Source organism: Hyperolius riggenbachi, chromosome 3, assembly GCF_040937935.1.
Source record: "Hyperolius riggenbachi isolate aHypRig1 chromosome 3, aHypRig1.pri, whole genome shotgun sequence".
In the NCBI taxonomy this organism is placed as follows: domain Eukaryota; kingdom Metazoa; phylum Chordata; class Amphibia; order Anura; family Hyperoliidae; genus Hyperolius; species Hyperolius riggenbachi.
The window spans coordinates 157,803,909-157,816,113 of record NC_090648.1 but is presented as its reverse complement, the minus strand read 5'-3'; the positions used below and the strand labels follow the sequence as shown (position 1 = coordinate 157,816,113).

General features: G+C 40.7%; 1 protein-coding gene across 1 annotated transcript in view; it reads right to left on the bottom strand.

Annotated features, from left to right (window-relative positions):
* Nucleotides 1-8,358: 8,358 nt before the first annotated feature.
* The window catches only part of LOC137563106 (membrane protein FAM174B-like), a 110,189-nt gene continuing 106,342 nt past the window's right edge, over nt 8,359-12,205 (bottom strand). The window contains exon 3 of the mRNA XM_068275150.1: nt 8,359-11,534. Within this exon, the coding sequence (XP_068131251.1) occupies nt 11,531-11,534 (4 nt within the window). The 3' untranslated portion in view covers nt 8,359-11,530. The remainder of the gene's footprint in view (nt 11,535-12,205) is intronic.

The window sequence follows — 12,205 nt, the reverse complement described above, 5'->3', positions numbered from 1 at the left end:
TGTGGTTCAAGTGGTCATGTAGTGTGGCTAGTGTGGTCATGCGGATGGTCCTGGGATGGTGGCTGGGGGTGTAGCTGTAGTCAAATGGAGGAATAATGTGACCCTGGAGGTAAAGAGCTATGGAGGAAAGCGTGGGAAGGAGTCTTGGGGTGCACAGATAGGCGTGTGTGGGGGTGGGGAGAGGAGTGGCACTGTAGATGAAAAAGAAACTGGTAATGGGACTTAATGCAAGCATCAAAAAATAAGTGAAATAGAGAGTCAAAGAAAACTACACTGTAGTTTTCCTTTAAAGAGAGTCTGAAGCAAGAATAAAACTCGCTTCAGCTCTGATATTCAGCAGGGGCATGTTTGCCCCTGCTAAAACACCGCTATCCCGCGGCTGAACGGGGGTCCCTTACCTCCCAAATCTCCTCCGTTCTTTGCGGGGATCTCTTCCTGGTGAGGCAGGGCTAATTGCCGCAACCCTGCCTTACACGCATCTGTCAGCGCGTATCTCCGCCTCTCGCCCGCCCCTCTCAGTCTTCCTTTGCTGAGAGGGGCGGGGGAGAGGCGGCGATGCGCCGCTGATAGACGCGCTGAGAGACAGGGCTGCGTCCGTTAGCCCTGCCTCCAGCAGCAGCAAAATCTACGACCAAGTTGGTCGTAGTTTTTGCAAGGGGGGATTTGGGGGGGGTAAGGGACCCCCGTTCAGCCGTGGGATCGCGGCGTTTTAGCAGGGGCACACATGTCCCTGCTGAATATAAGCTCTGAAGCGAGTTTTATTCTCGCTTCAGAGTCTCTTTAAACAGTAGACACATCTCCCATGTCGAACTAGCCACTATTAATAATAGAATTATATTCCGTATTTTTTTTCTTTTTTCTGTAAAACAAATTAAAATCACATTCACTCTAGAAGTCCTACAAAAAGTGAGGTTACTATGTCCTGCCAATTTGCTAGACCTGTAAGACGTCACTGAATGCCAGAAATCACTAGTAGTGTGCACTTAACCTAAAGCGAAGTATTGCCATCTCTTGTTGGAGTGGTGGTCAATAGGAAATCAGCCCTGTTGTCAAACTAGAGCACTTGTCGTAAATACTGTTTACAGAGTCTTCTAGTGGAAAGCTCTCTAGAGTGATTCAAACAATAGCCACAGATAAAACAAATGAAAAAGAGCTTCAGATTGACTGACAGAGCAACAAACATTTAACACATTTATTTTTGGTTGAGTTTTAAAAACTGTAAGGCCTCTTTCACAGTGCAACGTTAAAGTTGCACATTACAAAATATTTTAATGTTGACTAACGCACAGCAATATTAAGTCTTTGCAACATTCACAGTGCACACGTTGCGTTGTATGTAACGTGTAGCAATATTTAGAAAGTGCTGCATGATGTGCATTTAAGCAATACATTTGCTGCGTTATGTGTGTTGCACATGCTCAGTAAGTTTTTTTAAAAAAATATGTAACGCATGCGCCGTTTTCGTTCCATCACTGTGCGACGAAAACGGTGCACCAAACGCAGGGCTAAATAACGCCCAAGTTATAGTTTTTCAATGCATTGCATTAGGGGCACGTTATGCGACCTTAACGCCGCATCAAACGCAATGTCCCACTGTGAAAGAGGCCTTAAGAGCAGCACTGCTCACAGCTGTATATAATGCCGTATTATTTTGTATATATATTTTAGAAATTCTTTTAATCTATGTACAAGTGAAAAAAAGAAATCACAAAACAACGTCTTAGTAATGCTGGGAACACACAATACAATTTCCTGTCCGATCGATGGGTAATCTGACAGGAAGTTGTATCGTGTGTACATGTCCAAACTGCTTCTGATTGACAAAGGGATCGATTTTTCCAATGATAACTTTGCAAAATTGATCTCAGAAATACCACAAGAAAAATGTGAGGATAAAAACTATTGTTTTTGAATAGGATTTTTGATTTCCTTTTTGTGCAAATTACAGCTTTTCTAAACTAGATAAAAAAGACATATAACATGTATTGGCATACTTGACAGATTATTAAAACAACAAGGACCGATTTAATAAGGCATCTTCAAAGATCTCCAAACCTCTCCAATGGAGACATACTGTAAGTGATACAGGAAGGCTTGGTTAAAATAAAAAACGATAGGAGGGTGACTGTGCAGCACCGATGTGACGTGGCAGGCAGGGCAAGTGGGTAGAACAAAGCTATCAGCTGTCGCTTCCCCAATTAATCTGCCTGGCAGCGGTCGGGGGCTGCTGTACACACTCCTGCAGAGGTGGTCGCTGTTGGTTGCCTCAGCTGACTTTAATCTAGCCTGTGTACGGGTTTGAAGTGTGGATTTCCCATCACCACAGACTAGTGCCCGGCAAAAATAACATTAATTAAATTTTCTCTCACGTTTTCTTGCAGGACAGTTTTTCACACCTTATCAACAAAGCATCTTTAAAGCTCCCAGCAAGCAAGAAAATATTCAAGATAAGTTTGAGATTACTTTGTTACCTCCTTTTTTAATACTTTTTCAATTGCCAAGTACTGAAAATTGTTTTGCAGATAAGAAGAAAAAGGTATCCTCTGGAAGAAAACTAAGGAGAAAAGTTAATTGAATAGGGGCCTTGTGCTTAAAAATATAGTATATTAAACTGATAACACTTAAAACACTATTACTACTGTGACTCCACTGTATTTGCTATGCTATAGTTCTGCTTTAAATCTGCTCATTGTTTGCACAGTGCAGTCAGGCCTTTCATTAGCAAAAGCTATTTTGAGACACCATGGAATACTAATGGAACATGTTCTGCTTTCACGGAATTGGAAAGCTAAAAAGTGACATCACGCACAGAGAAATATATAATATGGTTACATCTGGCAGACGCGATGTTCAAGTACAAACACCATCTCATAGTTTTTACAGGCCAATACAAAACTAAAAAAGTTATAATTCTGAAAGCATGCATTGCTTGGTGTAAATCATAAGTACTACTTTTGGAACTCCATTTCAAATTTAAAAATAAGTTTTAGCTGTTCTTCTCCACAGCGATGTAAGACCTTCTTCTGCGAGTTTCTGGTCAGAAAGTGGGGATGTGAAATTCCACTTCCTGTTAACTGCCAGTCGAAGCCTAGAGACTAACACAGGCCTCCGCACTTCTCTTTCACACACAACTTAACATGGAAGAGGGGTGCAGTGAGCTGTGCAGCTAAGGAAGAAATGTGCAAATTATTTTCATGTGCTCTCCTTGTCTGCCACCATCCCCAGTCAAACATTTTTCTACTGTGATGCTAGGAAATGTTCCTTTTTTAGTAGGCATATGATTAACCAGCTTAATGTACAGAGGGAAGGTCTTTAGCTTTAGTGCATTACCAGTACATTTGACTCATAAAAAAAGGTTATTTGAACCAGAATGTGTTCTGGACAAGACTTGAACCTTGGACCCCTTGCACAACCAAGCATGAGAGCCAACCACAATGCCACCCACGTAATGAGTACTCTTAATACACTGAGTGTGCCCTCATACTACATAGAATTGGTAAGAATCACATGGATAGCAGAGGGCCTGCATTTCACCATACAGAAAGAAGACACCAGATTAACCATACGGACTGTTCCCCAATCCAAGCATAGTGCAAGGTAATAATGGTTCAGATTTTGCACACCAAAATTGTCTCTTGTTTATATTTATCTGGGTCAATGCATAGAGTGTGCAGCAGAGTGCTCCCCAATTTGTTACAAATGATTTGTAAATCTAAACACCACAACAGTCCAGTCAATGATCCTCATGCAGTGCTTCTGTTAATGCACAGTATATAGAGGGAAGCATGTTGGAGAGGTAGTGTATATCTACCTTTCCTGCATGCCAAGTCACTGGGTTCCTCTCTTCAGATAGCGTCTCTCAGGTATCCTCTGACTGCAGCCAATGTATTCTAACCCCGCTCTGGCAGCCACTATTCATTGCTAATTCAAAGCAAGGCTGAAGTGCATCAGCTTCAGGATAAAGATAGAGAAGAACAGTGGATGTGCAGGAGGCAGTGGCAGAAGAGATAAGCCAGTAACTGGAAACACAGTTACTACTGATACATCATCCTCTGAAAATTCTCTACAATGGGGTGGGCATGGATAAGGCAGCATGGTGGCATGGTGGATAGCACTCTCCCCTTGCAGCACTGGTTTGAATCCCAGCCAGGGCTCTATCTTCACAGAGAGTTTGCATGTTCTCCTGTGTCTGGGTGGGTTTCCTCTGTGCACTCCGGTTTCCTCCCACATCCCCCAAAAAAACAAAAAACATACAAATAAGTTAATTAGCTGACCCTAAAAATGGTCCTAAACAATGATGAACATTACCCAGGAGGGGCAGTTAAGTGACAAGACTATATATCCTGTGCAGCCCTGAGGAAGAGATCAGCACTATATAAATACTAAATAATAATAATTAGGGAACAATGCTTGAGGCCGATTTTAACTCTGATTGGTCGTTTTAAATTATTATAATTTTTTGCAGTTTGCATCAATTTAAAATCACACGCAAATCGCTCTGTGTAGCGATTCATGGGTGACTTCAATACTTCATATTGGAGCGCAAACACTCCAAAAATGCTGCATGTCCTGCGATTGCGATTTTGCTATTTACAATCGCTACTGTGGAATTTGTCCCATCCATTTAAATTAGCTGAGCATTTAGAGAAATCACTAGCGATTTAAAGCGCTACCTAAACGCTAAAATACCCCCCAAAAAACGCTCTAGTGGGTTCCAGGTCTCACTGTGTATGAGATCTAGGGACAGGGAACTAGTGAGGTGGACCACCATACTGGCAGCAAGGACAACGATGGCAGCAGGACAACTGCCAGAGTGTCAAAAAGAGGGTGGCAAATAAGTTTGCTAGACTTAGTCAAGACAAATCATTCATACCCCTTTTCTCAATTGAAAATTGGAGTGGAGTTGGCTTGGTTTGTACTGTAATCTGTTCACTTTTGGGAATATATACAGTACAACACCATATTTTGACTTGCCAAACACATAAGAAAAAAAAACTATGAAAAAGCAAGAAAATGAATGCACCAACTTGTCTCAGAATAAGCAATGTTGCTACTTTAAACACAGACATGCCATTACAGAGCACACAGGAAGTCTGCAGCCAGCTTGCTTCATTTGCTTAAATGAACTAGTAATTAAAGCACAGATGAGGTCTTGCAGTCATTAAATAGCTAATCAAAAAGGAATGACAAAGTACTTCTAGTCTATTTTTAGCTTGTTTTCCCTACAACCATACAAAATGGGGGTGGGGGAAATAAAAGCAAGACGGATCATTGCAGCTTAAGGAAAAAAAAATACAATCACATCCTTGTGGATATCTGCAGTGTCATATGGTTTCCAGACAGGAAGAGTTCATTATTAGCTCAAGGATTAACTCTTTGCTTTTCTAAGAGGTGCAAACACTGAGCTCAAAGTCCTATGGGGAATTTGTATTCCATCTCTAGTACAGAAGACAGTGGGTTTACGCATCGTGATGTAAAGCAGCCTTTAAAAAAAGGAGTCTGAAGCTTTACAAAAAAGAGATGGCCCTGGGTCCTATAGAGCCTTCCTGTTCCTCCTACGGTTCCCACGTTCCAACGCTGGCTCCCCCATTTGGCTCAACCTATTGGTTGGAGACTGCTCTCTGCCTGCGGGAGCCTGACTGCACGCATTCTCACATATTCGCATTTCGGAGCTGCCCGTCTTTGCGAGCACTCGGGCTCTCAAGACTTTCAGGGGGATTTGAACGGGGGGGGGGGGGGGGGGGGGGAGACAGCGTTGGAACGAGCGGACCATGAGAGGAACATAAAGGCTCTAGCAGTGTTCCCCAACCCTGTATTCAAGGCCCACCAACAGTGCATGTTTTGTGGAGATCCACAGAGGTAGTTAATCAGCTTTGCTGAGACACTAATCACCTCACCTGTGCATGTGTGTGGTTTCCTGCAAAACATGCACTGTTGGTGGGCCTTGAGGACAAGCTTGGGGAACTCTGCTCTATAGGATGCAAAGCCTTCCCTCTCTCCTTAGGCATCTGTTTATTTTATTTTTTAATTTAGCTTCAGACTCACTTTAACCACTTCCGTCTAACAACAATTTTCACCTTTCAGTGCTCCTCCTTTTCGTTTGGCCTTAACTTTACCACGGATTATCAGTAATTACATTATTTTCTAGGGAAAAACAAGGAACAAAATGAAAAAAATACACTCTCATCTCATATAGTCTTAAATTAAACAACGCTACTATAGATAATACCCACACATTTTATTTACTCATTTTTCCTGGCTATCGCAACATTTAAATTATGTCCCTACTACAATGTATAACAACAATATATTATTTGGAAATAAAGGTGTACTTTTTCTGTTTTGTGGACCCTATCAATTATTATTATTATTTGCTAAAATAACAGTAATATACCCTCATAAAATCCATATTAAAAGTCCGTAAATTTTCCAACCAGTGTGCCGCAGCACATGTATGTGGCACGGCAGCCTCGGGTATGTGTCTCCCTCCTCGCTTCTCCACTCTGCAACTGTAGTTAGAGCAGGGCTACAAGAAAATGGCTAACGTAGTCCGCATTTGTGTACATCGGCAGCCATGTTTTGTAGCCCTGCTCTAACTATGAGCGAAGGGGGGAGGCAGAGCGGAGCAGCAAGGAGAGAGCCAGAGTGTGGAAACTACAACTACAAATTGCAAGAAGGAGTGGTAGCCAACAAAGTCCGATGGTGAGCGTGGGAAGTTCTTTAATTGTGGCAGCATATTGTCCCTGCAGCCCTCCTATTATGCCCGCATAAGCATATTGTCCCTGCAGCCCTCTCTATTGTGCAAGCTGAAGCAGACCCGCTTCTGCCAGCAGCACCCTTATTTGTTTTCTTCCACCCTTGCTGTACATACACAGGGTCTGTTCACATTTAAAAAACAAAAACAGTGACCTTGTTTAAGTTATTGCAATGGTGTTCTCTGTAATTCAAGCCAACAGCATTATCAGATTTGTTTTTCCCTGACCAGTTTATAGTTTGGCCTATCTGGCTTTTTGTACCATTTCTGCAGTTGTCCCACTTATTCTTTTTATCATATTCATGAAAGGTTTAGGCCTCATTTTCAAGTGCATTCAGAAAAAAACCCACTCTTTTCATTGATTTCATGATTATGCGTGTATTTCTATTATACATATGTGAAATGTCACAGACATCTGAATATTTGGAGTGATGTGTTTTATTATGGTAATTATGGGGGGCATGGGAGGGGGGGAAGACAAGGGTAATGTATTTTTATTTCATTTATATACTGTAAAATGTGCATTTATGTTTTGTTCACCACTAGGTGTCCCCACACACGTTATTCAGTGTGCTCTAAACAGAGTTCAGAGCACACAGACAGTGTTTGTTACAGGAATGATCATTACCTTCTAAAAGCCATGATCCTTCCCCTACAGGCACTATGACTGGCTCAGGGAACACATGTTCCCTTTCACCAATCCCAGAGTGGTGGTAGCACGCACGAGCACAGCATGCCTGAGATTCGAGATTTTAATGTGTTCAGTTTGCAGCAAGAGGTTAAGAATCACAAACATAAGGAACATCTGCCTTGCACACCATGAAGAATGTATTTATACAAACATTACTTGAAAAAGGGACGTTTCACCCACACTTTACCTAAAACAGAAGGAAAAAAATTGAAGTGGGAATGTTCCCTGCAGCAATTAGACTAGTTTCAAATTGGGGCATTGCGTTAAGGGGAAAGGTTGCATCGTGCATTACGCATGTGATTTCGATGCATGCAGTGGAACATACAGTACATAAAAAGTATGCTTTACTGCAACTATTAACATGCACATTGTTTGGTAATGTAATGCATGCCTCTCATTTTTCTAAAGGATTCCACCACACTGCACTGCTCACGATATAGCCAGGAAACTAGCAATATTTAGGGGATACAGTAAGCTGGCTGTCACCAGACTGTGCAGGCTCACAAAAATTTGGGAAGCATTGTGCTGCTTCTCCCCATCCCAAGAACAGCAGTGAAGGAAACTACAAGTAACAGAGGCAAGTCTGTATCCTAGCTTAATATTAAATCATCCAGTAAGAACAACAGCCGGAGCACCAACTCATGCAATTTGGGTTTAATGGCAGTCACATAGGCATACAGGCAATCCAGCAAAGGTGATAGGGAGAGAGAGATACCGGCCTTACAGCCGTTTCACGGCAACTGCCGCTTCTTCAGAGACCAGAAGTATCAGTGATACTTTTGGTCTCTGAAGAAGCGGCAGTTGCCGTGAAACGGCTGTAAGGCCGGTATCTCTCTCTCCCTATCACCTTTGCTGGATTGCCTGTATGCCTATGTGACTGCCATTAAACCCAAATTGCATGAGTTGGTGCTCCGGCTGTTGTTCTTACTGGATGTTACATATGTGTGGAACGTGAGCACGACCATCAGTGGTAGGCTATCCATAGTGTTCGTCTGTTGGAAGCACCTGGTGCCCATCTATCTTTTATCTGCCCCACTTTAATATTAAATCACATTGAATGTATTTTTAACAAATAGATCAAATGACAATTTACATTTGCCCAGAAAAAAGGCTCTAAAACTGTGCCTTGAACATTAAAAGCTATACACCTGATCTACACTAAATACGCTGGAAAAGATAACTAGCTCTGCTGACCTTTCAAACATTCTTCCTTTCTCCTCAATGAAATAAAAGTACAATAAAATAAAAACAGCTTCAATTGATAATCATGAAAAAATAGATACTGAAAAAAAAACCTCCATTATAAATTAGCTATGCAGTCACTTATTGTTGAAGCAAAATGTTTTCCTTGTCAGTTACAAATTACCTACGTAAATACTATATAAGAAATAGGATTTATATGAAAGACAATAATGGCATTTTTGTAGGAATTCAGCATCTACTTATCTTTCTTTTTACTCAAAAGACATCATCTAGTTCCACGTTGCATTTATATTATTGCCATAGATGGGCTCAGCTTATTTGAATGCTACTTCCGTTAAAGTCATTTGTCCTTATAATCGAGAAAGTACCCACGCAAGAACGATCCGTAGCTTTCAAGTTGCCAATTGGCCTTAGAGACTAAAATGTCTACACGTAGTACTTTGTAAATTATCAATCCTTGATGTTTCAGCACATTCAGGAACCTACTGGAATTAAATAAATGGCCGGATTGCACATGAGAACCTTTTGACAGTTGCAGACACCTTGGCCCTTATTCAATCCACTTTTTCTCCTAGGGGATACTTTTTCATCTTATCTTTAAGATAACTTTTCAGCATTCTGCAATTTAAAAAGTACCAAAAAGTAGGTGAAATAGTACTGTCAAAACTATTCTGAGTATTTTCTTGGTTGCTGGTGGCTTAAAAGGCATTTTATTCATAAAGTGTGAAAATATCACCTAGGAGAAAAAAATGAATTGAATAAGGACACTTGGCCCTTATTTAGTTAACTTTCCTCCCAGGAAATAATTTTTTAATCTCACTGACAAAACTTTACAGTACTTGATTGAAAAAGTACTAAAGACAAAGGCCTCAATTCACTAAGATCATGCTAGAGATAAGGCAAGAGAAAACTTACCTCCACACGTGAGAGTGTTATCGTACCTCTTCATTCCTTAAGTTACCTCTCCTGTAGTTAATTTACCTCTCCTGTAGTTAATTTACCTCCTCTGTAGTTATTTTCACATGCAGCTAATTAACAGCCTGTCTTTAACTCTGGAGTTATTTTAAGGATTGGAGAGTTAATTTAAAGACAGAAGAGTTAACTTTAGGCTTGCCTGAGGTAAAATGTTTCCTGAATACTACATGCCTTATCACCATGGTAACAACTCTAGAAGAGTTATTAAAGACAGGAGATAAGTTTAGTGAATTGAGGCCATTGTCAAAAAGTCAAAGTTATCTTGAATATTTCTTTTGTTGCTAGGGGCTCAAAGTAGACTGGGATGATGTCCAGCTCCCTCGATGTCCCTCCGGTCTGATCCGCTGTGCTCCTATGAAGTGCCTCCTCCATCATGCTCCCATGGTTAGGAGCATTCAGCACAAGCACAGTTACAGTATTAATGAACTGCCCCCAAGTTCAGAATTCTCCCGGCTATGGGAGCATGATCGGGAGTTGCTTGCGCACTAGTTTATGACTGAGCCAAGTAGCAGACTGTACAGAGCTGACAGCAGCACAACCAAGGGGACCAGGAGGATGGTGAGAGAGCTGATGGACTACATGGGGCTGGAGAAAGCCCCAGGTAAGTAAAAATTTTCCCCAGTTCATCTCAGATACACTTTAAATGGTATTTTATAGATGGCGTGCATAAAAAAAATCTGTGTCAAAAACTCAGGAGGAAAGGCTAATAAAATAGGGGCCTTCCTTTCTGTCCCAGAAAAAAGCCATTCTACATTTATTTTAAAGCAGACCATTTCACTGGGATAAAAAAAAATATCAGAAGTGACCAGTCCCACATAGATAACAGAGGTCTGCTTTTATCCATTCTAAAAAATCTGCTTGATCATGCCATCGGATTTGTCATTGGTGTTACACAATGTGAAAACAGAACAGTGGCCCAACAAATGCTATCCTGAACCCCTCTGTACAAGTCCGTCATCAGAATGATACATATTTCTTTGGAACAGAGACTACCAGACACCAACATTTCTTTGGTGATATTTCCTATATTCTGTCTTTGGCACAAATGTCTTCTCTAACTGGGAATGACCATGCAACTGTCACAATGCCTGCCACAGTATAGCAAGCATTGGAGAGAATCAATCGCTATGATATAGATACCTCAGGAATTTGCATAGAACACAAATGTACAAATATTAAATTTCATTGCACAATTCAGTGAATTTTTCATAAGACCGGGTAAATACTAGTGCAATATTTCCTATAAGTAGCTGAGAAGAATGAATCAGTCTAATGTGAGGTACAAGGTTTTCCTGGTCTTTCGACATGGAGTGGATTTTATTGGCAGGATGTTACTGGAAGAGTCCATCTAATATCCAAGGATCACTCCACGACCATCTGGATGTTATCTTCTCCTGCACAGACAGCTCAGAGGAGTTGGCTGCAGACCATGTGGCAGGAACCTAATTATTTTTACATGAAAGTTTCCTGGGAGAAAATAGATGAGGGAAGATATCTTTCATTGATTTAAGAGTTACCTAGAGGGATATTGATTTTTGCTTTACCAGTGGAATGTTTCCTGTAATTAAATGTTTTCATGTAATGTCTTCGGACAGAAGCCATAGTGGGTCTTTGGCTTGTATTTATATTAAGTGGTGAATTCCCCCATAGGGGAAAGAAACAAAACAAGAATAAACACACACAACAAAAACAGATCCAGTTGGAAAGTGGTTCACCCCTCCTTCCTGTGCCTGAAGCTTCGAGGATAGGTACAGAATGTTTTTGAAGCTGTTCTACCCATGTCGTCACACAAGAGTGTGTGAAGAAACCATTTGTGTTCTCCTCAAGATAAATAAATCCAAACTGTGCCTCAGACTTTTGGCTCCACTCAGACTCCTTGCAAGCAGATGTGAGAAGTTCAAATATATTTACCTGCCATGAAAAGAAAAGAAAAATGCAATGAGCAACAGAAAGACTTCAGTTATGTGAATGGTACAGATTCTCAATTATTTTGATCTTGACGTTAGGTATACACCAAAGAAAGGAACAAATACTTTTCACATGCAACTTGTGGAAACCTAAAGATAAATATTGTTGACAGAAAAAAAAAATGTACATTAAGGCACAAGAACAGTCCATACCACTGAAACACAAACCTTCATTTTCAGATTCCACAATAATGGTATCATTTTCAGGACACTCATCTTCAAATAAAAGCAAGCTGGGTGCAAAATAAAAAATGGAGGCTGCCCAATTAAATTCCACTTAGACTTTTATTATGTGGTGGAAAAAATAAAAGCCAAACGACCGAGGCTTTTTCAGCCTTAGACCCTTATATAGTTAACTTTTCTCTTGAGATGTCTCCCAGGAGTTAATATTCCATCTTTCCTACAAAATAATTTTTCTATTCATGGCAATGGAAAATTAAGTTAAAGTAGTAATATTGAATTTATTTTGAATATTTTCCTGCTTGCTGTGGGCTTAAGCAATGCTTTACTGATAAGGTGTAGAAACTTCTCTTATGAGAAATCTCAGGAGAAAAGTTGTTTTTAAAAGGAGCCCTGGGCCCATATGCAATTAAAATTTACTCCCGAGTCTTCTCT